Below are 27615 nucleotides of genomic sequence, written 5' to 3'. Positions count from 1 at the left end.
CCTCTCTCCCAACGGGGTGGCTTCCTGTCACACTTGAATGAAGTCTGAAGAGGGTCCTCTGCGGTGGACGCTCAGGCCCTCTGGTCGCTCACCTCCCATTTCCCCTCACTGCAACCATGCTGGCCTTTCTGTTGGCTCACAGACACCAAACTTTCTGTCTGAGCCTTTGCCCATGCCCGCCCTCTCCTGGAACTTTTATCAGACTCTTCTGTTAGCCCACTTTTTCTTCAAATGTCAGCTCAAATTAAGTCCTCACAGAAGCCTTCCCTGAGTAGCCATGTCCAAGCTACTCTCACTTCAGAGTCTTATTTCTTGTCTCCCCCCTCGTAGAGTACAAACGGGGATCTTGTCCATCTTGTCCACTACTATGACCTCAGTGCCTAGGACAGTGCCTGGCATATAGTAGGAACAAGGTAGGGGACATTAATGTCACCGTTTGGCCATGATCACCCAGCTTCTAAATGGCCAGGTTGGATTCAAACCCCAGACTCAGGTTGTTAACCACGTACTACGTGTAATGGATCTGGATTAACGACATCAACAACAGCCAGGACTTCAATCACACTGAACACATGCCAGGCAGTGTTTTGAGCACTTAGAGGTCATGCCCTGGGAGGAAAGATGAGGAAATTCTAAGTAGCCTTTCGGTTTCACATCTCAAGGATAGAGACTTAACATTTTTTTGCGAAAAGGAAGTCCAGGCTGTGAACCCCCTCCACCCTCCTCTCCTTCCCACCGCTGGGGCCCCAAGGTTTGCCTGGGTACCTGGAAATGGGGAGCCCTGGCCGCAGAGCAAGGAGCAGGAAGAAAGAAGAGGAAGGAATAGCAGATGGTAGAGTGGAATGGGGTGCAGAGCACTGAGCTCCCAGCAGGCAGCTGCTACCATCCTAGGTTCAGCGCCCCTGTGGGCTCCCCCCACCCCCGGCTCACCTGCTGTCCTACAGAGCTCTCCCTAAGGACTCCCCATCTGGTGGGCAGGATTGTGTTGAAAGGCCTCAAGAGACTTTGTGCTGCTCTTGGGGAAACAGGAAGCTCAGTCTAAGTGGTTAATAATCACAACAGCAAATATTCATTCTTTGCTCACATATACAAGGCACCATCCTAAATGCTCTGCATCTGTTACTTCATTTCACCTAACAATTCTGTGGGACTCCAATTAGCTCCGTTTTTCAGGTATATCACTGAGACAGAAGCTAAGGACTGATGAGAGCTCAGGTGAATAGGAGAAAGAGTTAAAATGCAAACCAGGCACTCTGGCTCCAGAAAGCACCCTTGGTCACTGCAGAAACATCTGGGCCTTTCTCTCGCGGTCCCTCAGGCTCTAGGCAGCTGGGCTTAGCCAGGCTGAGATGGGAGGTAGTGGCCAGGGGATCAAAAGTCCTCAGTTGCTGGCATCCCTGGAGTTGCAGAGCATGGGGGAGGCTGGCCCCACTTGCTTGAACTTGGCTTGTCCCTTCTCCCCTCCAGCCTCAAGGCTGTCCTGGCTGGGAGCCCTCCGGACAACACCGTGGACCTGTCAGGCATCCCGCTGACCTCCCGTGACCTGGAGCGGGTGACCAGCTACCTGCAGCGCTGCGGGGAGCAGGTGGACAGCGTGGAGCTGGGCTTCACAGGCCTCACAGACGACATGGTCCTGCAGCTGCTGCCGGCGCTCAGCACGCTGCCTCGCCTCACCACCCTAGCTCTCAACGGCAACCGGCTGACCCGGGCCCTGCTGCGTGACCTCACCGACACCCTCAAGGACCCCAGCAAGTTCCCCAATGTCACGTGGATCGACCTGGGCAACAACGTGGACATCTTTTCACTGCCCCAGCCCTTCCTGCTCAGCCTGCGCAAGCGATCCCCAAAACAGGGCCACCTACCCACCATCTTGGAGCTGGGCGAGGGCCCGGGCAGTGGGGAGGAGGCCCGGGATGAGACAGTGGACCAGGAGGACCCTGGGGGAGGCTCCCTGGATCCTGCCAAAGACCTTGAGGGCAGGGAGACTGTAGGTGCGGTTCAGACATGACACACAAGTGGGGGTCCTCACCAGGGAGTCCTGGTGGGGTAGGATGACTGTGGCAGGCTAGGAGGCCCCAGCAGAGGCCTCAGGCAATCACCCAAAATTGGCCTGGGCAGCCCCACTCACCTGAGCCAGACTGTAGCATCTGGGAAGGGGTTGTGTGACACTTCTCTTCGGTCCTCTCCATTTCCCCCCATCAATTTCAATCTGCCTTCTGGCTCCTGAGAAATTATCTGTGGCCAGAGAGGCAGCAGTCCCTCAGCCTCCCCAGATTTGTGGGTGGTGCTTGGAGATGCTCAAAGCTTGAGCTAAGTTAAGAGCTTATCCCCAGGAAGAGTTCAGTTCCAGCCCTCCATCTAACCCAGTTACTTCCTGATAGGGTAGAACCTTTTTTCTTTACAACAGACTGGAGGTTGGGGTAGGAGTGGCTCCCCGGGGACTCCAGGAGCCTAGTCCCCACCTGAAGTGTAAGCGTGTGTACCTCCTGAAGCCCTGGGGGCTCAGAGGAACCACTTCCTAGTCTCAGCCTCCACCTGGGATTCCAGGCCCTGGCCCTGGCCCCCTTCAACAGAGCATCCTAGCATAGGAAGGTCCACCCAGAAACCACACCAACCCCCCACCCAGCCAAAGACTACCAGACCTTCTTCACTAGGGCTGCATAGTTGCAAATGAGCTCAAGTCAGTACTTCCCTTCAAAGGATTTTTAAAGACCTTTATTATCCTTAGTTTCTTCTTATAGAGTCCCCAAAGAGTGAGTACGTTCCCAAAAACCTACTCTGGAAGGCTCCTAAAACCCAAGAATAGGTCAAACTTAGGACTCTTGGTGGACTTCGTGCCTCCTAGCAAGAGCTAGGAGATGGGGAAAAACGAGTTCCCAAAGGGTGGTAGCCACTCAGGCAAAGCTGGCAACATGGCCTAAAGGGCCTCTAGGATCAGGACAGGTATAGGCAAGATCGCAACTCAGGAAGGCCAACAGGACAGGGGCTGAGGTAAAGAGCCAGACTATGCGACCTTGCCTGCCACTGCACAAGTGTTTGGCCAAACCGCATAGAGCTTCAGGAGGTAGGCTATGCACAAAAGGACACGGCCCAGAGGCAGACTGGAATCAAAGGTGCGGATGCCTTAAATGCTTTGGAACTTTTACCCTCAAGTCTAAAGTTGTAAAAGGGGAAAACTGACTGACCATGGAGAAGTTGACAAGTGCTAATAATACCTGGACTGCTCATCTGACAGCAGTAACCAAAATTTTTTTTCTTTAAATACACGTTTTTAACAACCAGTACTAAAGACCATTCTTTATTGCAGTATTGGCTTATGGTGATTACATGGAAATATTAGTCTCAGTAGTAAGTTTCCAGCTTAAAGAGAACCTTACCCAACAGAACAAATTCTTACAAGTAAACACAAAAGCTGTTTGCACAAGGGAGATAAGAAGGCTACAATATTTGTAATACATTACTAGAAAACTCAATTTAATGACAACCAACATTGCCTATCCTAAAAAAATGTTGCCAAACACATTTGTTGGCTCTGCCGTTGATAAGAAAATGGCCTCTATGAATCCCAGCACAAGGTAAGCAGTGTTTCCACAAACTGTTGAAGCTGGGTTTTCAGTCCAAACTGATGGGTGACCACTGGTCCTTGAACCTTTGAAGTTCTTCCCCTGCTGCAGCAAGGCTGAGCATGCTCTAGGAACATAGCCTGCAAAAGAAACTAAGTATCAACTTCATTTTCTACTCCAACCAATAGTTATTCACAGCATTAACAAGGTTATCTTCAGAAAACCATTACATTCACCACTATACAATCTGCCGGTAATTCCAGCTATTTTGGGTGATCTCATCATTTGATATCCTTTTTTCTGAGAATTAAAACCAGCCACCTATTTTTGTTCTATCATGGGGAGAGGGTCCTTGTCCAGATGGAAGCTTACCTCTTCTTGGGCTGCAGCTTTAAAACTCCACACTGCTGACCACCATTCTTGAGAACCTCAACACACAAAACCTGGAGGAATGAATGAAGGCACCCCTAAGAGGTAGCAGATGGCAAAGGCAGAATAGGACCGTTTTGATCACGATAGCCTCAACTACAAATTCCAGTTCAATCCAACAGGGGCACTGAAAAGTCATCTAAGCCCCCAAGTCCTAACTGGCTTCTCTGAGTGTTGCAACCTCATTTTGTCCCATCATTTTCAACATCACAAATCTAAAGCGATGATCTTCATGGATGAGGAAGACTCGGCTGTTAGGCAGTTTGCTCCAAATTATAGAGCAGAGAGGTAAAAAGAATTGCTGGGTTCCCTCTGCACTCTGCTCCAGTCACCGTGAACCATAATCATCAATCAGTATTAGGGTACCATCAAGAAGGGCGACACAGATACAAGCTATCAGGGTTCACCACATAAAAGTGTATCTGACCCTACCCGAACTTCACGCCATCTGACAGCTATGCAATCTGTCCCACAGACCGAGGTTTACCTGGAGACAGATCAGCGCTCATCACTCCAACACTCCACTGCTGGTGACCTGATCACACTGGCAACCGAACACGCATCTGCAATCTGGGCGAATAGAGGGGGCGAAAGGGTCACTGTTCAAACCCTCCTATTCCAGAGTACCCGCAGCCGGGGAGGACTTGTCGACTGCAGTCAGCCAGGAAAGGTTATCGTCAGTTATCGCTTCTGACGGCACTTCCTATAAGTGATTTCATCAGAGCAGTCAACACCTCCCACTCCCCAGGACTGCTCCAGAAACCTGGATAGTCCCTGCAATTAAGCCCAAAGTGGTGGTTTTAAACGAGAATCATCTTAACCCAGTTTATTTCGAGATACAACTGCAGCTGAAATAGTTCGGGGGTTAGGAGCAGCCACCTGCAAAGTTCTCCTTGAGATTCCTTGCGATGGGGGTGGGGGGTAGCGCGCACAATTTACTGCCCAAGGCGCCAAATCCAGTGCATTGAAGCTGAAAGGACGAAAAAAACAAAACCCTGCCACCGGGTCCTACCTCAGGGTGGGATGCCGCTCCCCGCTTGAAGGCGCTGCAGGCCGTCGGCTGCCTGGAACATGGCCGGCGACACGCGTTAAGGGCAGGTTCTGCAGGGACACGTTCATCTAGACCGAGGAGGCTTCAGAGGCATAAAACTCATCAGTCACCGCTTCTGACGGCTATTCCCAAGCCCAGTATCATCAGGACAGTCGGGCCAGCCCTCCTCGTGTTCCCAGTATCAGCCGCGGCCCCCGCGTGCAGCCCGACTCGCACTTACCCACGCCTCCGGGGTCGGCGCACTCCCCACGCCGGGTCCGGGGAGCGGGGGGCCGGCCTTCGGGAACCTCGGGCTCCTCACACGGCGGCGGCGCTGCCAGACAAACACGCGCGCGGGCTTTGGGCCTCGGCCCCCGGCGGCCCTGCGCAACTCTCCCCCCATACACCGCCGCCGCCGCAGCAGCCCGGGAGCTCGGCGACGCTCCTTAACGAGCCGCTCTCCGCCCCCCGAAAACTTCCTCCCAAGAATTAGGACGCCTCTAGGCTCCTCCACCTTTGCCGCCAAATACCACGCTCACCTACAGAAACCACCCACCTCCATTATCACAATAACGGAAAGGTCGCTTGAGCCGCGTTCCCGGCCTTTAAGGAGTCGGAACGTCCCATTCCGCGCGGAAGGGAGGGTAACACTAGCAAAGGCTCACGGGAACTTCCTGCCCATTTGACGGGGCAGACTCCGCCTCACCACGCCGGCCCCCCCTCCATTAGAGCCTATGGTCTCTTCCATGGACCCGGGAATTCTGGGTCCCTCGGCGACGGGAGAGTCCCAGGGCGCATGCGTGGGGGCTGGAGCTCGGTTGTGAAAATCCTTCGCTGCCAAGCTGCGTGGTTTTGACCAAGATTCTCTGCCTTTGTGAGCTTTCCGATTGCTCACGTGGTCAGGAGAGCTACCGGCACGGCAGACGTAGTTCTGAGGATCGCGTGCGACGTCAAGCTTGAAACCCTGTGTAGTCTTGGCAGGCAGCGAACATTCATAAAATAGCTGCTTCTAATTCTTGCTGCCAGGCTGCTCTCCCCACAGCTCTTGCAGAGTATCCACGGAGCCTCTCCGAACCCCTGCGCGCCGACAGCTCTCCGCCTTTTGAGAATGACCTCTAAGGAGCGAGCAGAGGTCTTGGATGGGTCCACTTCCGTCCTCTCCCAGCCCCCCCTTCTCTCCTGATTTCCCCGGGACTCCTGCAAACCACTCCCCCATCTCGCTAGCAATGGGAAACCTCTCCCTCTCCGCAGAGGCTCTCCTTTCAGCCTTTGAACACGTTCAGGGGCTCGCCCCTTAAAAACGATTCAAAGCATGCGCATTTTATAGACAGTACAAGGGAGACCAAGCAATTCATTTGGACTGGAGAAAACTGGAAGAGCTATAGCGAGACAACTTTTCAGCTGGTCTTAGAATTTTAAGGGTTTCATTTTATTTTTAAGATTCTATCTATTTATTCATGAGAGACACAGAGAGGCAGAGACACAGACAGAGGGAGAAGCAGGCTCCCTGCTGGAAGCTGGATGCAGGACTTGAGCCAGGCACTCCGGGATCACGCCCTGAGCCAAAGCAAACGCTCAACCACTGAACCATCCAGGAGTCCCAGAATTTTTTTTTTTCCAAGATTTTATTTACTTATTCATGAGAGACACAGAGAGGCAGAGACACAGGCAGAGGGAGAAGCAGGCTCCATGCAGGGAGCCCGATGTGGGACTCTATCCCCAGACCCCAGGATCAGGCCCTGGGCTGAAGGCAGGCGCCAAACCACTGAGCCACACAGGGATCCCCAGGTGTCCCAGAATTTTAAGGATTTTAATGGCAGGGCAGGTGCTTCCAGTAAGAGCCAAGTCCTGTGGTCAAATGCGCAGGTCCATCAACTGGCTTGAAGAATTTGGTAAAAGTGCTAAGGAGAGCATGGGGGCAACAGGTGTATGGGGGAAAAGGTGTCTGGAAATTTGGGAGCAAAACCGTGGAGGACTGGAGATGCCACCTCGCATGTCCTGTGGGCACTGGAGAAGCCTCTTAAGCCTTTGGAGGCACAGCAGTAATGTGTTTGTCTTCCATTCTAGGAAGGTCCCTCCAGCTGCCCTGCAGAACAGCTTGGAGGGTTAAGAACTGAGCCCATAGCCCAGAAGGGAGAGAAACCAATAATCCAGAGCTTGAAGGAAGCCCAGGAGCTCAAAGGCTTTGAGAGAGCTCTTAGAGGTGGCTTTAAGGGGTGTCTGAAAGCTATGGGGGTGGAGGGGAGCTGTGCTGCCTGTGTCCACCACCACACATCTGTCATGACAGCAGGCACAGCACCCAGGAAAAAGACCATCCCGAGGCTGAGGGCCAGAGAGTAGGGTATCCTATGCCTCAAGTGAGGCTAAGAATAGCCCAGCCCCAGAGAAAGATGCTCACAGAGACATGCAGATGTCTACCAGCCCAAGGGTCCACTAATTTCACTTAAATAATGTTTCCAGGAGAGTTAGTCATGAGAAGATATTTATTTACATTTGCCACCAAAGTTCTCTGGAGCCCCAGAGCCAGCAGGCAGGGCTGGGAAGATTTCCTGACTGCCGTGCAACTGGGCCATTAGTGGGACTTCAGGAGCTGGAGGGGCAGTTGGTCTTCCTCCGAGGCAGTGTCCTCCTCCGGTTGGGAGGCCAGGACAGGGTTCCTTATGCTGCCTGTAAATAGGATAGAGAGCACTGTGCCTTGGCCCTTGGGCTGTGTCCCCAGGAGGCAGGCGCCAGGGAAATAGGCCGCAGCCATGAAACCACATACTTTGTGTACAGCAGGTAATCCTGAATCCCCAGCAATCTCCCTACCCTCTACCCCTTCCACAGGCATTTCCTGAACCCCTGCTTTGTGCCAGTCAGGGACCTCCTCCCAGGAGCAAGTCCCTGGAGGTGGCAGCCTTTTATGTTAGCAACCAGAACACCTGAGACATGCTGGAAAGCTGGAGGGAAGTGATAAGTAGGGGTTCCAGGAGCTCTGGGGAGAGAGAGAAGCCAACCTGTAAGGAAGGCAGCAGGTCTGGACACCAAGAGAGTAGGAATGATGCTTCAAAGAGAGCCAAGGAAAGCAAAGAACAGGGAGCCTTGTGGAGGACCTGCTGTCACATGGAGGAAGGTGTGCAAAATGGGTCAGACTACAGCCCTGGATCTTCACCTCCAACCAAAGGAGGGAGGATTTCCAAGCAGTGGGAGGCATATCTTGTGGGCCTCATGTTGTTTCTGTCTACATTAGAGGGATAAGCCTGGAGCAGAAGGACTTGTGTAAAGGAAGGTGCAGAAGCAGGAGAAATGAGGGGTGGGGGCAGAGGGCTGAGCGGCTGCCTGGGAGGTCCTGGGGATACTCAGCACCAGACTGAGGGGGACATTGAGCAGAGGTCTTCAGGGCTTCCTGCCTGGGTGAGAAGGGGGTGGGGTTGCACACACTACCTGATAGGGCAACCCCAAGACTATTCCTGTTGGAGGATGTCTAGTTGGAAGCCCCAGCAGATGGTGGGTATGGGACTGGGCTGTGGAATGCTTGGGGCAAGATGAAGCACAAAGGTGACTTTCAGAATCTTTGCAGTGAAGTGACAGTGTCAGGACTCAGAGAAAGGGAGACACAAAAAGAGGGCAGGCAGGAAACCTATTGGTTCGTGAGGGCCATGGTCAGAGACCCAGGAGCCTGGGAAACAAGCAGTCTTTGGAGCAAGAGTCTGGAGGAGTGTTCCTACAGAGGGGTCAGAGGTGATGTAGGTGCTGTCATGGGGGAAGGGGTGGGCACCACAGGTACAAGCAAGTGGAGTCTGTTGGAAGGAGGACAAAGCCAACTGCAGAGGAAGTGGGAGCTACTGAAGATTCCAGAAAAGGGCATACTGTGGAGAAAGTTAAGCCTTTGAATAGACCTCTGTGTGAGAGGAAGGAGCCAAGACCCGTCTGGGTGGAAGGCAGCAGGGCAGAGACAGGAGGGGCTGTCCTCACACTACAATGGACAGGGCACAGCCCATGACAATGGGGAAAGTCATCAGAAGTGACTTGTCAGGGACCCCTGGGTGGCTCAGCAGTTGACAGTCTGCCTTTGGCTCAGGGAGTCTGCTTCTCCTTCTGCCTATGTCTCTCTCTCTCTCTCTCTCTCTCTCTCTCTCTCTCTCTCTCTCCCTGTCTCATGAATAAATAAATAAAATCTTTAAAAAAAATGTGACTTGTCAGAGGTGTAAAGGCTTAGGGGCTCATGTAGTTGGGGAGAGCTGGGGATCAGTAAGGTGGGCCTGTCAGTAGGGGCTCAGGGAGTTGCCCCCTAAGCTGAGGGATATGTAGGGGACCCTCTCTAACCTGTTCCCCAGCTGTGTCCCCAGGCTCAGCCCAGGCCTGGGGCTGGAGAGCCCACTGAAGAGGCCAGGAGGAGGGGTGAGGAGTGAGGAGGCTACAGGTGAGGGCTGGTTTAAGGCTGGACTAGAGGAGGCACCAGCAGCCTCAGGGTGTCTCCCAGGTGACTCCCTAAACAGACCAGTAAGGAGGTGGGGGTGGAGAGGAAAGGTGAGAAATGCTGTTTTAGAGGGGCAACCTTGGAACTGAGAAGTGGCCATGAGGAAGTCCTGCCTCAGACTCTCCATGGCTGTATGGCCAAGCAGTCTCTGTCTATCTGTCTGTCTCTCTCTCTCCCCAGGGCAGGAACTCTGGCCACCATGGCTACTCACCAGGGACAGCTGGGCCTGATGGCTCTTCACACACTGTTGGCAGCGTCTGCTCCCACGCAGCCCAGTTCACTTCCTCCACCCTGGAGGGCAACAGAACAGCTCTGAGGCTCCAAGAAACCACCTGTGCAACATGCTTCCCCCAGGAGAGGGGCCCAGGTGGACACAGGAGTAGACACAGGGACAGCGAGGAGGGTGGGATTTCTCCACCATCCTGCCAGGGCCACATCCTTGCGGCTGTCACCCTGCTGCCCCCCTGGGTCACGGGTCTGCATTTAAGGAACAGGCATCTGTCCCTTCAGGCTGTTCACGGCCACCTGGGTTGCCCTGAACATCCAGAGAAGAGTTTAGATCAGGTGTGTCTTTGTGTTGCTGGGTTCTGGGGCCCTTCTCTGGCTATTCCACATGCCGAAGATCCTCCACTCTGAGGGTCCCTGTGGCTTCTTGGCCTCTTAACTGTTCCCCGTTTCAAGCCAGAAGGAGTAGGTCAGGGACCACCAGGGAAGGGCCAGGCAGATGGCCAGGCAGGCAGTGGCAGGCCTGAGCCTCTGAGATCCAGCATCCCTGATCTCACCTGCCTAGGGCAGAGTGCCTGGTGCTCCGAGGCCATGCTTTCCCACTAGACCTGACCCCTGGCTTTTAAGAGAGTAAGGTTGAAGAAAAAAGAAAGAAAGAAAAAGAAAAGGGGGAGAGAGAGAGGAATAAGGCTAGGGGTGCTTGGCTGCTTTAGTCAGAAGAGCATGTGACTCTTGATCTTGGGGCATGAGTTTAAGCTCCACATTGGGTATATAAATTACTAAAGAATTAAAAAAAAAAAAAAAGAGTAAGGCTAGCCTGCACCACAGCAGCCTCCAGGGATCATTGGGTTAGCAAGGACCCCAGACTGCCCTCCCCAGCTCCCCTCACTCACCTGAAGCACCAGCGCTCATCAGAGCTACCATCCGGCCTGGTCCCAACGGTCAGCTTCACACCGGCCCGCTGCTTCTTCCTCCTGCACCACCAGTAGCCATTCTCCATCTCCAGGACAGAGATAGCTTTCTGGGGATGAGGGACACATCAGACAGGAGCCAGGAAGATGCCTCACAGCGCTTGATAGTATAACCGAGAGTCGGCTAAGTATGTGGATTTGAATCTAGCTCCAATATTTGGTTACCCAAGTACGGTTAGGCCCTCAGCCCCCCTGAATCTCAGGTTCCCCACTTACAGATGGATGGGTGTTGGGAAGTCACCATGTAATGTGTGTTCAACAATGACTTGCATCATTCCACACTCCAGAACTCCACACCACCAGCTACAGAACCTTATTTGCTTTACCCGCACACATGCCTGCCCACTGGCACACGAGTGAATTAGGTGGAGCACAGGAACTGGCAGGTGAGGATGCATGCTCAGAGAAGACGAGGGGCTTGCCCAAGGTCAGCAGTGAATCGGTAAGAGTCCAGCCTTCCGAGCAAGGCTCTCTGAGCACCCATTGCCCACCCCCACCCTTGCCCCTCCTCCAGTTGAGAAGCAGCTACTGGTTCTGCGGTAGACAGGTGTCCTATCAGCCTCCAGCTATAGGGGCCTCTGCTCCCCAATTCCCCCCAGGCTGGGCCAATCCCAGGATTGCACCTCCAGTCTGCCTCACCCACGGAACCGACCCCATTGACTGCATGATGAACACAGAAGGGGAGCTGCAGGAGGGTGAGAGTTTTGTCTGGTTCTCTGCTGTGTGTTCAACACCTAAAACTGAGCTTAGTGGTAGGTTCCCAAGAAATACTTGATAATGGTAATGAAAATGAAAATGATAATGATAATCATAGTGATAATGGCTAACACATTCAACATGTGCCAGCACTGACCCAAGGGCCCCAGATCTATGAGCTAATTCGAGCCTCCCAACAGCCGTAGGGAAGGAAGGAGGGGATGGATGAGGCGGCCCAGCTCAGCTGGGTCCTGCATGCTTCTCACCGGGCCCCAAACTTAGGGAGGAGGGGGAAACCCCGCCGCACCTGCAGCTTCCAGATGCTCCAGCTGTCAGTGGCAACACTGTTGACGGTCTCGCTCATGAGGGCGATGAGCATATTGAGCAGCAGGATGTAGGTGAGCAGCACATAGGCCAGGAGCAGCAGTAGCACCACGCCGCGGAAGCGCAGCTGGTCTTGGAATGCCAGCTCCCCCATGCCGATGGTGAACTTGAAGAGCTCCAAGGAAGCGTCCAGTATGCCACCGTATGGGGAGGAGCTGCCCTCCTCGTCCCCCTGTCCTGCCCCAGACTGCGCTGCCTCCGTGACATTGGGGCCTGTGGGGACCCCAGAGTCTCGGGCTTCCCGGCTCAGGCTCACCAGGGCTGCAGAAGGGAGGAAGGGGGATCCTCAGCCCGGGGAGACCCAGGGACAACCTCGAAGGTATAAAGAGGGGGCAAGGGATAGGCCAGGGCTAGAAGGGAGGGCCTTTACCTACAGCGAAGCCAAACAGGAAGACTAAGTAGACCAGCAGGAAGCGGAGCAGGTCCCGCAGGATGACCTAGAACACGCACACCCAGGAACTGGGGTGGGTGGCTGGGCCATCGGACACGACCCCAGACCCCTGCCTCAGCCCCAAGCACGGGTTCTCATATACACACCACACACACACACACACACACACACACACACACACACACACATGTGTGCATACATGAAGCCCCATGGAGACGCACTAGTAGACCAGTCTTTAAAAAAATCTAATCGGCAAATTGACTTTAAATAGAAAAAATTTTAAAATAATAATCAGACTAAATTTAAAATAAATAATGAATATGACATAAAAATGGAAAAAATCTAATAGGGGCCCCTGGGTGGCTCAGTCAGTTAGGCACCTGACTCTTGATTTCAGCTCAGGTCAGGACCTCAGGGTCGTGAAATCAAGCCCCCAGTATGCTTAAGATTCTCTCTCTCCCTCTGCAGCCCCCCATCAGCTCACACATGCACTCGCTATCTCTCTCTCTCAAAAAAAATTGTAAACCTCAGGGGTCTCCAGACCCCTCACTATGGCCAACAAAGCCCCCACTTTCTCCCCAGCCCTATGCTTCCCTCCCCATCACCTCGTTGTTCTGTCTCAAGTGCTCCAACCTTGTTCTGGCTCCTGGTCTCTGCCTCGACTGCCTCTTCCCTGAGTCTGCACTGGCTGAATCATTTTTCCAGTCTCAAAGGTCACCTCTTCAGAGAGGTCCTGTCTAAGGCACCCTCTGCCGCAGGCACTCCCCACTGGCACTGTCCTGTGTGTTTCCTCCATAGCTTTTAGCAGTCTGTAACGTTCTCATCTGTCCCTCTCAGAGTTCTCATTTCCCCTACCAGAATGTCAGCTGCAGCAGAGTTGAGGACTTGCCTATTTTGCTGATGAACAAAAGAGCGTATTCCAACACTTAGAACAGGGCCTGGCTCACAGTACACACTTCCTAAACTTCCATTGAATAAATAAATGAATGCAGAAAAGTCCATATACCCCGGTGTCCCAATTCACAGGCACAAGGATGAGCTAGCTGATGTACACACAATGGCTGCTTCTTTACTGGGGTCACTAGCAAACACACATATGTTGTTGCATGTGCCTGCCTGTGCAGAGCGCAGAGCCCGGAGGGCAGATACCCACACCCTCACACTCCTGCTTACACCCAGCGAGTGTCTGGCCTTGTGATCCACAGACAGACATGTGCATGTTCTCTCTGCCCAGGTTAGCTATGGAGGGGGGCGCCTGCCTGCTGAGGCCAGAAGGAGTCCCGCTGGGGTGTGGTGCCCAGCTCTGCCCGGTCACGCTACCCCGAGGCCACCCTTGTCGCTCACCTTCTGGATCATGACACTGTAGATGCCTGTGTGCTGCAAGCCGCGTGTATAATAGAGCAGGTTCAGCCAGCCCAGCACCAGGGAAGACACAAGCAGAGGCAGGTACCACTCCACGGCCAGGAAACACAGTCCCTGGGACAGCACTGTGAGCAGGGCCTGGACCAGGCTGAGTGGGGACAGGATTCGGGTCAGCTTGCAGGCCATCTGCAAGGCCCCCCCTACCCCCACTGGCCAGTGCTGCCTCTGCAATGGATGGAAGGTTCTCCATCTGTCTGGGACTGGACCCAGTCAGGTTCTGACTTCCATCTCGGGCAAGTTATTTAACCCCTGTGGGCCTTGGTCCCTCCAGAACTAGCACCCGAATCAGAGCACTTGTGCCGATTCAGTGAGGCACAACATGTAGAGGTCAGGCTCTGCTGGCGCACAGTGGGTGCTCAGTACAGGTAACTCTCATGAGGGGGATGCCTGGGTGGCTCAGTGGTTGAGTGTCTGCCTTCAGCTAAGGGCATGATCCCGGGGTCCTGAGATTGAGTCCCACATCGGTCTCCCCACAGGGAGCCTGCTTCTCCCTCTGTCTGCGTCTCTGCCTCTCTTTGTGTCTCTCATGAATAAATAAATAAAATCTTAAAAAACAAAAACAAAACAAAACAAAAACCTCTCATGAGGATTTGCAAGGATGGGAGCATGGGAGCAGAAGGGCCTGGAGCCCCAGGCCAGACAGCCTGCGCTCTGGTCCCAGGCCCCTGGCATCCCTGGCTCGGGGTCCTCTCCTCCCAAGCCAGCCTGGCTGGCTCTGCCCCACCAACATCTCCCAGGCCTGAGACAGGGGACGGGGAGCGAGGACCCACATACAAGAGCAGTTCAAAGTAGCTGTCCACGAAGGAGATCCAGATGAACAGACGACGCCTCCAGAAGTACCATAGCTGTGGGGAGGAGGAGCACACAGGTGTGACTTTGCTCTCCAGGCCACAGAGCAGCATCAGAGCAGCCCTGCTGCCTTAGCCTGGGCTCCCCACTATGCTCCCTGCCTGCTGGCCTGGCTTTGTGGGAGTCAGGCCAGGGATACCTCAGGGGCTCAAGCAGCATTCTTGGACTTTGGGAGGGGGTTGGAGCTTGTGAATCCAGCTGAGAAGGCTCTAAAGCCTGTTTCCAGAAAGTGTAGCCACCCGCAGACATGCAGGCAATGCCAAGGGCCTCTGAGCTCCCCATGAATCCTGATGAAGAACTCACTCACTGCTCCTGGGGAGGGGAAGAGCTTCCTCCCCACCCTCTGGCCTCACAGGGACCCCCCTGTACTCCAGCCAGCCTGCATCTGGTCCCAAAGCTCTGCCCACTCTGTGTAATAGCACCCAGACTGTCCCTGAATTTTCACCGGAAAAGGCCCTTCTGGAGGAGTTGGTCTGAGCCTGTGGTCCCCAAGTGAGGAATGCCCCAGCCAAGGAAGCTGGGGGTGGCAGATCCCGCTCCATTCCTCAGGGAGCAGCGCTGGCACTCTGAGAAATCACAGGAGTCATGTGCTACCCCTAGAAAGCATAGCAGGGAGGTCCCAGCCCCAAAACCCAAGGCCCTCAGCTGCCCTGAGGCTGGTAGGGGTGGGACTGTGTATAGACTGTGTATAGTTTCCAGGAAACTAAGGGGTTGTGGTTAACTCACTCTAAGCACCTCCCCCCCCCCCCCCACCGTGGAACTCTACCTTTGCTTCTGGGTGATCTGGGAGCCTGGTGTGGGAGCCCACAGAGTTGTGGAGTCATGGGGTGGGGGTGGGGGGAATGGGAAGAGCCCTCACCTGGCCCACCAGGAGGTAGACCCCCCCAAGGAGGATCAGGATGTGGCCCAGCAGCAGCATGGAGTCCCCAGCAGTCACGGTCGGGGGGAGGAAGGCCTGTGGAAGAGACACTCTGGTACCACCTGGGGCCATGGGCCATGAGTCCCCTTCCAACAGTCAGACTCTTCGCAGAGGGCCCATTCTGAGCATGAGCTATGGAGATGCCACTCAGAGCAACACAGGGATCGTGGGGTCTGGCGTAGGACCCCTAGATTCTCACCTATCCTAGAGGGACGCTGGATAGTGGTCATGAGGGTGGTGTCTGGTGCCAGACTGCCCAGGTTCAGATCCCATCTCCCCGACTTACTGCCTGTGTGACACTGGATAAGTCACTTAACCTCTCTGTGCGTCCCTTCCCTTGACTATAAACTGGGGATGATAATAGTTCATCACCTCAGACGGTTGTTGTGAGCATTAATTAAATAAATTAAGGCATGTCACCTACTGAGAGTACCTCCTCACATGTGGTGACCATATGGCAAGTATCATCATAAATGCTTTTTCTAGGGTGCTGCCTTCCAAACTGTCACCGGCTGCGTCACAGCCTTGGGTGGGGGGGTCACAGCCTTAGGGTCAGGATTTACAGATTACTACCCCATCTTCTTCTAGGGTTGATCCCCTCCCGGAATGCGCCCCTCCCCAGCCTTGCCTTCCCCAGGGCTGGCTGGTGGTAAGCAACAGCGGTAAAGATGAACATGTAGGTCAGGTAACACAGGAAGTTGAAGAAGAATCTGGGGATTAGCAGATCCCATTTCGCCTGTAGCAGTTTGTTCAGTGGTTCCAAAACCACCATTCGGTGTCGGTGCTGGGGGTGGGAATGTGAGAGTTAGGGGTACGTTCAGCAAGGATATATAGGGATCCCACTCAGGTCAGGCTCAAGGCGAGGGCTTAGGGAAATGGGGGGACCCCAGATAAGCCCTCTGCACCAGCCTCCACCCCACTCTCATGGCTATGGACTGATGGAGCATCATATCCTCTAGTGCAGGGCAGGTGCTGGTCAACAGAGAGGTCAGTGATTGTCTCCAGGCCCCCAGAATGCTCCCCTGTGCCAGGTGGGACTGGGTGGGACTAGTGTGTGCAATACACCTGGGCCAGCAGCTGGGGACAGGACATGTGGCCACATCCCCACTGGCACAGTCCTGGGGCAGCTTTGGCCCTGCAGGCTGCCCTGAAGGATGGACCTTGCCAGGTCCCCCTACACACACCTCTGCCCCAGTGGGCTCACCGGGCTTCTGCAATGAAAGGCGATGATCTCCAGCACGGAGTTCTCCTCCCAGCTGTCCACAGAGGCCAGGTCATACAGCGACACCCGGACAGGCCCGTAGCACCACTCAGTAAACTTTCGGGAAAGTGACTGGCACGGCCCCGAGAACTCCCGCTGCAGGATGTGCCTGAAAATCTACAGGGTAAGTTTCATGAGCTTAGCCTGCATGGCCCCCTCCTAGCACAGCCTGGACTCAGTACCCCGCAGAGCTGCCTACCACCTGCAGAGCTGCAAGCAGACACACACACACACACACACACACACACACACACACCATACACACAGGTCCTTGTGTGTATAAATGCTCACACACATCCCCACATGCTCAGCCACAGTGTAAACACTGCCATCGGCTCACATATGTCTAGGTCTACCAGTGAACCGAACCTGGCTCTTCATTTCCCACTCCTGCCCTGAGGCCTCTTTCCTGGACTCTTTACATGGCAGAGGGACCTTCAGCCCCTTGAGATCAGAGCTACACATACGTGTACACTTCTGTGGTCAGAGCTCAGAGCTTCCAACAGACTAGAAAGCAAACCTAACTCAAACAGGTTAAGAAGCAATTTGGTGTTGGTGTGCCTGGCTGGCTCAGTTGGTGCAGCATGTAGCTTTTGATCTTGGGGTCGTGAGTTCATACCCCACATTGGGTGTAGAGATTACTTGGAAAAAAAAAAAAAAGAAGCAGCAATTTGGATTTACAAATGAAGAATAGGGAAAAGAAGGGCCACCAGCCATGCTTCTGGAGAAGAAAGAGAGGTTCCCAAACCCCAGGAACGTTGGGGGCAGGAATAAAATAGTAAAACTTCCATTTATGTTTATTTTTATCTTAACCTTTCAAAATGTCTGTGTTTGGGGGCACCTGGGTGGCTCAGCTGGTTAAGCGTCTGCCTTCCACTCAGGTCATGATCCCAGGGTTCCGGGATCGAGCCCTGCATTGGGCTCCCTGCTCAGTGGGGACTCTGCTTCTCCTTCTGCCTCTCTGCCTGCCACTCCCCCTGCCCCCCTCTCAAATAAATAAAATCTTTACAAAAACAAAACAAAACAAAAACACCGAAATGCCTATGTTCGAAGTATAGGGCCCTGTGTAAAGTGCACAAGTTTTATACCAGGAAGGTCCACAGATAATAAGGCTCAGACAATTGAGTAAGCCATTTGAAAAAAGGGACGCTTGGGTGGCTCAGGGGTTGAGCATCTGCCTTTAGCTCAGGGTGCGATCCCAGAGTTCCAAGATTGAGTCCCACATCAGGCTTCCTACAGGGAGCCTGCTTCTCCCTCTGCCTATGACTCTGCATCTTTCTGTGGCTCTCATGAATAAATTTAAAAATCTTAAAAAAAAAAAAAGCCGTTTGAAAAAATAGTAGAGCTGAATCATGCTTACTTTTTTATACCAAAATAACTTCCAGACAAATCAGTGTTAGGCATTAAAAATAAAACTTGCAAAAGTCTGGAGGAAAATATGGATACAGAACACACACACACACACACACACAAATACACACACACCACACAGCTTTACATAAATATATAGCCTCATAGGATATATTAAAAAATAGCAAAACCAAGGAATTCTAAAGGAAAAGATAATTACAGTTGTATATAGGAAAATGTAAACATTCTACAGGGCAAAAAATCCTAAGAAATGTTTTTACAGGGTGCCTGAATGGCTCAATCGGTTAAGCATCCAATTCTTGATTGCGGCCCAGGTTATGATCTCAGGGTGCTGAGATCGAGGCCTACTTCCAGCTTCGTGCTCAGCGGGGAGTCAGCTTGGAGATTCTCTCTCTACCTCTCTCTCCCTCTCTCTCTACCCCTCCCCCTGCTCTCTCTCTCTCTCTCTCCCTCTAAAATAAATACATAAATCTTAAAAAAAGAAAAGAAAAGAAATGCTTTTACTATTGAACCAAGAGAAAAATTTGCAGCTATTATAGTACACAAAATGCTGATACATTCATTATAAAGAACATTTACCAATCAATATGAAGAAAACCTAATAGCAGATCTAACCACACAATAGGCAAAGAATATGAAAAGACTGTCTTCTAAACCAGGAACCCAAATGACTTAAAAATCCGTTTTATAATGTGATATATTAGTTCATTAGTTCATATATAATTTATCAATAAACATACATATAGGGATGCCCAGGTGGCTTAGTCAGTTAAGCGGCTGTCTTGGGCTCAGGTCATGATCCTGGAATCCCAGGATTGAGTCCTGCATTAGGCTCCCTGCTCAGCAAGGGGTCTGCCTCTCCCCCTACCCCCACCGCTTGTGTTCTCTCACTTGCTGACTCTCTCTCTCTCAAATAAATAAATAAATAAATAATTTAAATTTACTTTAAAAACGTTTTTAAAAATAAACACACATATATTAGAAGTGCATGCTGAGGGATGCCTGGGTGGCTCAATGGTTGAGTGTCTATTTTCGGGTCAGGCTATGATCCTGGGATTCAAGATCAAATCTCACATCGAGCTCCCTATGGGGAGCCTGCTTCTCCCTCTGCCTGTGTCTCTGCCTCTCTTTCTGTATGTCTCTCATGAATACATATATAAATCTTAAAAAAAAAAAAAAAGTGCATGCTGAACATGTTTTACTACCAGGACAGTTCAATCAAAAAGTGGGGAGGCACCAGGGATCTAGAACACTGCTCCAGCTCTTTCTGCAGAAAAAAAACAAAGTGAGTCCTGTTGCTTCCTGGAAAGGTAAGGAACAGATGGGGGCTAGGTACACACCTCGATTTTGCCCTCCTTGGCAGCCAGCTTCAGGGGCGTGAGGCCCTGCAGGTTGGGGATGTCCTCGAGCTGCACTTTGGGGCAGAGGCGGGCCCCAGCACGGAGGAGCGCATCATACATGCGGATCACCAGGGCACTGTTCTCGGCTGAGTTGTCTGCGATCATCACCAAGGCATGCAGGGCCGTGTTGCCCAGCGAGTCGGCTGCCTGCAGGCTGGCAGGCTGATGCGGGTTCTCCAGGAGGTAGGTCACCACATCCCACTGCTTGGTGCACGCAGCCAGAGAGAGGGGCAGCTCACCTGGGAGCCAAGGGGGCATCTTGAGCCTCAGGCCTCCCAGCTTCCACCTGCCTACTCCTCACACTCCTAGGACAGAAGGCCAGGCCTCCTTCAAGACAGTCAGGCCCTCATGGGAGAGGATGGTACACTGCCTTGGGCTCCTGGGCCCACCCAGGCCTGAGCTATGAGGCAAGATGGTCCCAGGTCTCGTGAAGGGCAGCTGTGTCTTTTCCTATGAGCTCTGGTAAAGGCAACCCTGTCTAGCTCTTGGCCCAAGGGAGAGGTGACCAATGCCCTTTACCAGCTAAAGGGGCAGAACATGGGGCGCCCAGGGCGCCCAGGTAGCACAGTTGGTTGCTTCTGGCTCAGGTTGTGATCTCAGGGCTGTGAGATCAAGCCCCGAGTCGGGCCCCACATTTAGTGCAGAGTCTGTTTAAGACTCTCTTTCCCTCTCCCTTTGCCTCTCCCCTGCCCCTTGCTCACTCACTCACTCTCTCTTAAATAAATAAATCTTTAAAAAAATAAAATAAAGGAGCAGAACAGAGGCCAGCCAACCCAAGTTCCCATCTCCCAGCCTCTTTCTTTCTCTTTTCTTCGCCAGAGCCCAGCCTCACTGCCACCTGGCATAGACACCCCATTCAATCTGGGCCCTAGCTGGTCAAGTTCAGCCAGCCCCTTACCCTCCACTAGTCTGGGTGTGGATGTGTGGGGAGCTTCTTTGGCTACCCAAGGCTAGCCTTTATCTCCTAAGATAAATTGTTTCTGCAAGCAGCCCAGTGACTTAGAAGCATGAGCCATCTGGGTTTAAGGGCTAGCTCTGCCACACATTAACTGTGTGATCTTGGGCAAGGCCTTGTCTCCAAGAAAGACTCCTCACCAAAGTAGAAGCAAGTCCCTTGGCTCTTTTTCTGGAAGAATTGGCCACAGGCCTGGGCATGCACATTGGCCCCGTTCTCCACCAAGAGCTTCACACACTGCAGGCTCCTCTTCTCGATGGCAATATGCAGGGCACTGTGGCCTCGGTAGTACTCATCCGTGCATTGGGCATTGACCAGGGGCTGGGGATTGCCAGAGTTCCGGTCGATCTGAAGCAATGGCAGGATGCAGGCGTTGGCACCATCCCGAAGGTTTAACACAGCCTTCATCAGGCACGTCTTGCCTGTGGAGCCCTCTGTGGGAGAAGAGGAGGGGAGGGGGCACTGGGGTGCTCAGGCAGGGAGTGAGTGGGCTGCCCCACCAGCCTATACGGTGAGCCTAGGCTCCAAAGTACACCTTGGGAGGATAAAAAAAGATTGTCACACATGATTGGTGGAAGCACGGCCGTGCTACAGGATATTAACTCTCGAGCCAACAGGTATTAAAATACCAACAGGTATGACTACAGTTTCTGCCCTAGAAAAGAAGTGGCTGGGCAGCCCGGGGGGCTCAGTGGTTTAGTACTGCCTTCAGCCCAGGGCATGATCCTGGAGACCTGGGATCGAGTCCCATGTCAGGCTCCCTGCATGGAGCCTGCTTCTCCCTCTGCCTGTATCTCTGCTCTCTCTCTCTCTCTCTGTCTGTCTCTCATGAATAAATAAATAAAATCTTAAAAAAAAAAGAAAAGAAGTGGCTAAGACATAATTTGTTGTATGTACAACACTGTCTACACAAGAACATTCAGAGCAATATCTGTTTAGTGTAAAGTGGGACTAGTCCAGGGTTGTTCTAAGGGCCAAATGGAATTATATACAAAATTTTTAGGGATGCCTGGGTGGCTCAGCTGTTGAGCATCTGCTTTCCTCTCAGGGTGTGATCCCGGGGTCCAAGATCGAGTTCCTCATACGGCTCCCTGAGGAGAGCCTGTTTCTCCCTCTGCCTGTGCCTCTGCCTCTCTGTCTCTCGTGAATAAATAAATAAAATCTTAAAAAAAATTTTTTTCACACCTAGAGGGCCTGGCACACAGTACGTTGAAGTGAGAAACTACACACAACCTAAATGGCCATCATTAAGGAATTGGTTAACTAAATTGTGGTAAATGCACACAATGGAAAATTTTGCGGTTGTTAAAGCGACTCACTTAGAGGTCTACTATGTACTGAAGTGGAAAGAATGAGATATAGTTGAGGGGGGAGCACATTACAAAGTGATACCATATATAAGGCATGACCCACTATGTAAATATATACCTAATATATTCAAACGTTTTAAAAAGATATGTGCCAAATCATTAACAGGGATGTGGGATGTCATACTGTGGGTTTTTTGTTGTTGTTGTTGTTTTGTTTTGTTTTGTTGTTGGTTGTTTGTTTTATTCACCAGAGACACACAGAGAGGGACAGAGACATATACAGAGGGAGAAGCAGGCTCCCTGAGGGGAGCCTCATTTGGGACTCAATCCGAGGACCCCAAGATCACAACCTGAGCCAAAGGCAGACACTCAACCGCTGAGCCACCCAGGTGCCCCTGTCAATTGTTTTTGTCCTCAGCTTTATACATATCATTACTATCTGAATCTTCTAGAATACATAAAAGTTATTTTTCTAATCAGCCCAAACAATAAAGATACTTAGATTTGGGGCAAAAAATGTACTGAGATGGGTGAAGTGTATGGTATGTGTATTATATCTCAACAACACTATTAAGACAAAAAGAAAAAGAAATAAATGCAGAGGAAGCCCATGAGTATCCACTTAGCCGCCAAAATGGGCTGAGGATGGCAGAGGTAGGCCAGGAGCCAGTGGGGAGCATAGAAGAGGAACGCACAGCCATGAGCCAAGTGAGCTGTCCCCAGCTCTGTGAGCAGGGCCTTTCCGCAGCCATCTGGGCAGGAGGGTTGCTGAGAACACTCGCCCCTTGGTTCCTGACCACAGTCAAGGCCACCCAGTCAGCTGAGTCTCAGCACGGCCATCAGCATGCAGTGGCTCTGGCCCACCGGGCAGGCCTGCCTACCTGTGTACTCTGAGTCGGTGAGGTACTTGCTGGTCCGGGACAGGTACTCTGGTAACCCAGCCAGATCCTCGGGGACACCCCGGGCAACCACGCTGAAGAGCCGATCACGGTCAAAGCGGTTTGGGTCCGGCTGGCTGTGGAGATGTGATTTGTGTCTGATGCTGTGGAAGAACCATGGGTCCCCCAAGAAGCCCCCCACCCCAGGGAGCCCTTCCAAGGAGTCCTGTGAGCCGGTGTACCCTACAGGCCCATGAGCCACATGGGAGCCTTTCTGAGGGCCCCTGCCCTCCCGCAGCAGACCAAGGAGACCCCAAGTGCTGAGAGCCCGAGGAGAAGGAGGAGGGCCTCTCTAGGGCACTAGTTCCCAGCATCCCCATGACTCCAGACATAGCAGGTATTTCTCAGCATCAGGTGCTTATCATTTGCTAGGTGGCTTGATGATCTCACAACAGGCTCATGATCCCAGATGGAGGATTTCATTGTAGGAACTTGTCATACTCTTGAGCTGGAGTCTGGATTAGGATGGGACTACAGGAGGTGCCCACTGACTGTTAGGGGCTGTATGCACTGCTGGCCTCAACCAAGGAATCAAGAAAGCCCCTCATGCTCTCAGAAACCACCTACAGACTAATAATGGAGTCTATACGCACTTTTGACCCTCGCCTGAGCCCTAGGGACGTCAGTGATCACTGTGTCCTCCGTTAGACAAATAGAGAAAGTAACTCGCTCAAAGTCACATGTGCAGATCTGGGGCTCAGATGGGAGGAGTCTAACTAACTCCAGACCCTAACTCCTAGCCCCCAGGGATATTCTAGGCTGGGCAGACAGAGGTTTCTCAGAGACACAGGGGCCTAGAGCTGAAACCTATCAGATACCCACCAGAGTTTAACTGAGAAGCCACACTTCTGGAAAAGGCACCAGAAGAGTGCTACAGGATGTAGCTTTTTAGCATCTAGCAGTTTCTGATGACAGGGAAGGGGAAGGAGTGTGGGATACCGCTCCTGGTCATGCCACTGCTCACAGAGGCCAGCCCACACCTGGGGCTCCTGGAACCATGACTAGCAGATATGAAGGGATAAAGGTGGGGGGCTATTTGATGCTCTGGGGACCCGCAGGTCCGAGCTTCACCAAGGAAGGCTGGGGGATGAGTGGGGAATTGTTGGGATCAGTCATGTCCAAGCTGCAGCTATGTGGCTGATAGAGCCAGGGCCTGCCTCCTCCACATCAGGAGGTTACGTGTCTGCCTGGCCTGGCCAGACACACCCTCATCGGCCCAGCAGAGCACGTGGCCTCGGCATGACCGAGAAGGCTCTGTGGAGCCCTGTGGGCAGTCGGGCTGGAGCAGAAGTGGCTGTTTGGACAAAATACCTCCTGTCACATGGTGGCATCACAGTCTTGGGGTAGGGGAGTCCAGCAAGAGCACAGATTGGGCAGCAGGGTGCCTATTGTGCCTGCCAGGCAGGCACACAGGAGCCTCACATGCATTCTCTCCTGGCCTGGCCTGAATCTGTCCATGGTTTTCCTACACCAACAATACGGAGTCTCAGGGCTGGGAAGCCAAGGCTGGGGCCTTGTCTCAGGCATGACGATGGAGGAAGGGGCTTTGATGACGGAGTCCTGCCCTGCCCATGAGGATTCTCCAGCCTCGTACATCAGACTTCACACTGAGGGCGCATGCCAGGTGAACCCCACACACACCCAAGGGACTGGAAGTGGTACTCCAGGCAAAAGTGAGCTCACATGGTCTGAACTGGTGCTGATCACAGGAACCTCACAGTGAAGAGGCTTCCCAGAAGAAAGCCCACCCATAGTCTATAACCCCTGGGCAACGGGTCGAGCCTGGAGCAGAACCCAGGAGCACCCAGAAGACTTCCGCTTCTCCTTGACTCCCTCTTGGGACTAGAGTGTGGATCATGCTACCATCCCCACAGGGACTGTGACAGGGGCAAGGGGGATAAACAAGGGATGCAAGGGTCAGCTGAGACTTGGATATGGAAGAGTATGTCCCTGTGAAGAACAACACAACCTCAGAAGGCAGAAGACCAAGAATGAGGAAGGTTCCAGGGGAGGCAAGCCCAGAGAGCAGAGCAGGGTTATGCCCATCAGGCCCAGGAGCCATCAAAGCAGACTGAGGACCCCCCTCCAGGCTGTGGGGAAGGGGCACTGGGGCTGGTCCAGGCCCCCAAGTCTGACTCAGGGTGCTCTGCTAGAAGTGAGCGGCTCCCAGGCCCCACCCCCATTTGCTATCTCACCTGACACCTGCTCCTTTGCGGAAGTTGAGGTTTACTTTGATCTGAGGAGAGCATTTGCGATCCTCCCCTTGGAATGGTGACTCCATGGGGGGTGGCCCAGCCCCCGGGCCAGCCTTTCTTTTGTCCACCTCACTGCCATCTTCCTGGCCTCCATCTGATGTCTCAAGCCTGAAAGTGGGAGAGCTGGAGGGCGAGGCCATCCTACCGGGGAGAAGGCTGCTTTGTCCAGCTCAAACCTCTGAAGAGACAGAGCTGTCAGAGTCTCCTCCTTCTTCCCAGCCCTGGGTTTGGGGTAGGAAGTCTGGCTGAGGCCTACAAAAAGAGAAGTTTAGAAGCTGAGTATGAGTAGGCCCACCCACCGAGTCAGCCCAACAGGACACAGGACGGGGAGTAAACCACGAGGGAGGGAGGAAGGCAGGCGGGTGGAGGGGGCAGGAAGGGGTGGAGGCGGGAAGGGGGGGCAGGCGGGGGGGGGGGGGGAGGCCCCTAGTGTGAGGATGGAATGGGGAAGAACAGGGACCCAACGGGTATGCCTTTCCACAGTCAGGAGGGGTTGAGATTGTCCCTGACTTTCCCTCTGAGAGTTCCTGATATCTGAGAGGCCACAGCCCCTGGTCCCGAGTAACAAACGTTTAAGTTCACAGCACAAATCTTTCCGTAACATCTTGCTCAGTGGCCAATATTCACAACCAATAAAAGTGCTGTTGGAGCCTAGAGGCAGGTCATTCAGCTTCTTGCCGCAGAATGGGAGCATGCTGGGGGCAACGGTTGGAAAACTACTGGTCTATCAAACCTCTCATTTTGCTACCAGGAGAGCTAAGGCCCAGAAAGGGAAGTAGTTTCCTGAGGTTGGCAGCTATTGGCAGAGCCTGGTCAAAAACCACAGCACCCTACCATGACGTTCTTCTTCAGTTCTCAAAATCTTTCAGGGCCCATCTCTGTTTTCAGTCTGACTCATCTCTGAAGGCATCAAACACCTCCCACTCTGTGTGCTTTAGGGTCTTTGGGGGTTTCAGAGTAGGGAGGGAGACCCCTGACTGGCTGCCTGGACAGGCAGCCCCCCCTCAGGCCTAGGTGTGGCTCTGGGCTCTGATACCTCTTCACAGAAAGGAAACCACAGTCCCTTGTGGCATGGCAAAGGTTGGGGACCCAGTGTGAGGGGGAGCGGGGGTGGGGGGGAAGGCCCCTTGGCCCCCCGTGGGTAGGAGCAGAAAGAAGGAAAAAGAGTCAGCAATGGATGGAGCAACAGCAGGGTGGGAGAAGAGGGCAGAGAGCAGAGGAGGACATAGGAAAGGGAAGGAGGGCCAAAAGCAAAAAGGGTGGATGGTGACAGGGCTGTGTCCCGTCCATCTGCAGGCTCCCACAGCCCCCAGGGACCCGGTGGGGGTGGGAGGAGAGGCATTTTTCCACAGAAGCAGGGCAGGCCGGGATCTGGCTGACTGCCTCCACATGCAGGGATTTTTTTGGTTTTGGTTTTTTACTTTAAGGGGAGCCACCATCTTTCTGCCCAATCTGGGGCTTCCTTTCCAAGCCACACACCATATAACCTGGTTACGTCCCCAACCATCCCCAACTCCCCCCCAGTCCGCCTCTGGTGGGAGGGGGGCAGCACTCCATTCCCCAGCCTCCGCAGCAGCAGCTACCTGTGCAGCCCCTGCCCCCTGGCCTGGAGCCCCGACCCCGCCTGGGCAGGGAGGAAGGGGGTGGCGGTCCGGGTGGAGGCCCAGCCTCTGGGAGACCCTGGCTGGGGGGGCTGGAGGAGCAGGGAGCCCCTCCACCCCGCCCTCGGGGTTCCCCGCCCCGACCGGCCACTGTCAGGCCTCCAGCGCCCCCCTCTCCCCAGGTGCTCGGATCGCCCACCGACTCACCCTGCAGGCCGAGGCTAGGGCGCGGCGGCGGGGGCTGCGGGGCGCTGGGACCCCGGGCCTCCGGGGCGGCGGGGGCTGCGGGAGGAAGTGAAGCCGGGAGGGCGGCGGGCGCGGGCAGCCGGCAGCAGCGGAGCCTCCCCAAGCCTGCTCTGGGCCCCGCGGGCGGGCTGCGGTCTCGGGGTGTTCCGCACGGTCAGCCCCCCCGGCCCCCCGGCCCCCCGGCGTGGTGGGGAGCCCCCGGTCGGCACAGGCTGGCCATCGGTGAGGGACTAGCTGGACCACGGGCCACACCCTGCTCTGGGGAGACACGCCCCGCCGCCCCACCCCCACCGTCTAGCCAAGGAGGGCGCAGGTGGGGGTGGGGGCAATCGGAGGCCAGCAGCAGGTGGGGGCTAGCACGGAGTGAGGGTGCGGGGGGTGGATCCCTGCCCCACTGTGCTGACATCTACCCCCTCCCGCTCCCCACCACAGGGGCCCTGGGGCTCCCACTGGCGACTGGTGGTGAACCCATCACAGGGCCGACAGAGCTACTATGGGTGGGCCCCAGGGAGAGGAGGAGCCCAGCCCAGCGCACGACCCTGGGATGCACGACACCCAAGCAACTAGCCGTTTGGGGGGTTTCTCCCAACCTCTGGGGCCGGGGTAGGGTGGGTGGGGTGGGGAGCTGTCCGCAGCACACTTCCCGCAGTGAAAGGCGCTTCCAGCACCCACCAGCAGGGGGAGGTCAGGGACGCCTCCAGGTAATGCCGAAATCCGAACTCCCCGCCCCGCCCTGGTGGGGCTTGAGGCCGCAGTCACCCTCCAAGCCCACCTGGGACACCTTCCTCTCCCTAGTTCCCTAGAATGCAATCCCCGCCCCAAGCCTACCAAACTGTCTCTTTCTCCCTCTGGTCGAAACATCTATCCTCTCTTCCCTGGGAGACTGCAGTCACCCCGGAACTGGTCTCCCTGCTTGACACCAACCCCACCCTCACCCTCA

General features: G+C 53.9%; 2 protein-coding genes and 3 non-coding genes across 9 annotated transcripts in view; 1 reads left to right on the top strand and 4 right to left on the bottom strand.

The window, feature by feature from the left end:
* The window catches only part of LRRC75A (leucine rich repeat containing 75A), a 42255-nt gene extending 38974 nt beyond the window's left edge, over positions 1-3281 (top strand). Inside the window, exon 4 of the mRNA XM_072821014.1 lies at positions 1468-3281. Within this exon, the coding sequence (XP_072677115.1) occupies positions 1468-2008 (541 nt within the window). The 3' untranslated portion in view covers positions 2009-3281. The remainder of the gene's footprint in view (positions 1-1467) is intronic.
* Position 3282: 1 nt separating this feature from the next.
* Positions 3283-27120, bottom strand: TRPV2 (transient receptor potential cation channel subfamily V member 2). 5 transcript variants are annotated; one of them, XR_012028291.1, is made up of 20 exons: positions 26637-27120; positions 24769-25080; positions 22517-22650; positions 20466-20759; positions 19311-19609; positions 16543-16716; positions 15967-16122; positions 15279-15374; positions 14345-14415; positions 13493-13658; positions 12128-12194; positions 11681-12018; positions 10600-10727; positions 9693-9772; positions 5562-6137; positions 5264-5356; positions 5005-5125; positions 4480-4562; positions 3936-4006; positions 3283-3703 (listed from the first exon to the last, which is right to left on the bottom strand). XR_012028291.1 is itself a non-coding variant. In XM_072821013.1 (15 exons), the coding sequence occupies exons 2-15, from the start codon at positions 24966-24968 to the stop codon at positions 7595-7597; spliced, it is 2298 nt and encodes a 765-aa protein (XP_072677114.1). In that variant the 5' UTR covers positions 24969-25080; positions 26637-27105; the 3' UTR covers positions 7488-7594. The 5 variants fall into 5 exon arrangements, 1 of the variants encoding a protein (XP_072677114.1); XR_012028292.1 differs by having other exon boundaries at positions 5579-6137; XR_012028293.1 differs by having other exon boundaries at positions 4480-4695; positions 5264-6137.
* On the bottom strand, positions 3777-3850 carry LOC140631321 (small nucleolar RNA SNORD65). The gene has a single exon (XR_012028957.1). It is a non-coding gene; the product is annotated as a small nucleolar RNA SNORD65 (small nucleolar RNA).
* Positions 4648-4718, bottom strand: LOC140631306 (small nucleolar RNA SNORD49). Its single transcript, XR_012028944.1, has one exon. It is a non-coding gene; the product is annotated as a small nucleolar RNA SNORD49 (small nucleolar RNA).
* Positions 5126-5194, bottom strand: LOC140631307 (small nucleolar RNA SNORD49). The gene has a single exon (XR_012028945.1). It is a non-coding gene; the product is annotated as a small nucleolar RNA SNORD49 (small nucleolar RNA).
* Positions 27121-27615: the final 495 nt, after the last annotated feature.

The sequence above is a fragment of the Canis lupus genome, chromosome 3, assembly GCF_048164855.1.
Source record: "Canis lupus baileyi chromosome 3, mCanLup2.hap1, whole genome shotgun sequence".
NCBI lineage: Eukaryota > Metazoa > Chordata > Mammalia > Carnivora > Canidae > Canis > Canis lupus.
This window is presented reverse-complemented; position numbering and strand designations above follow the sequence as displayed.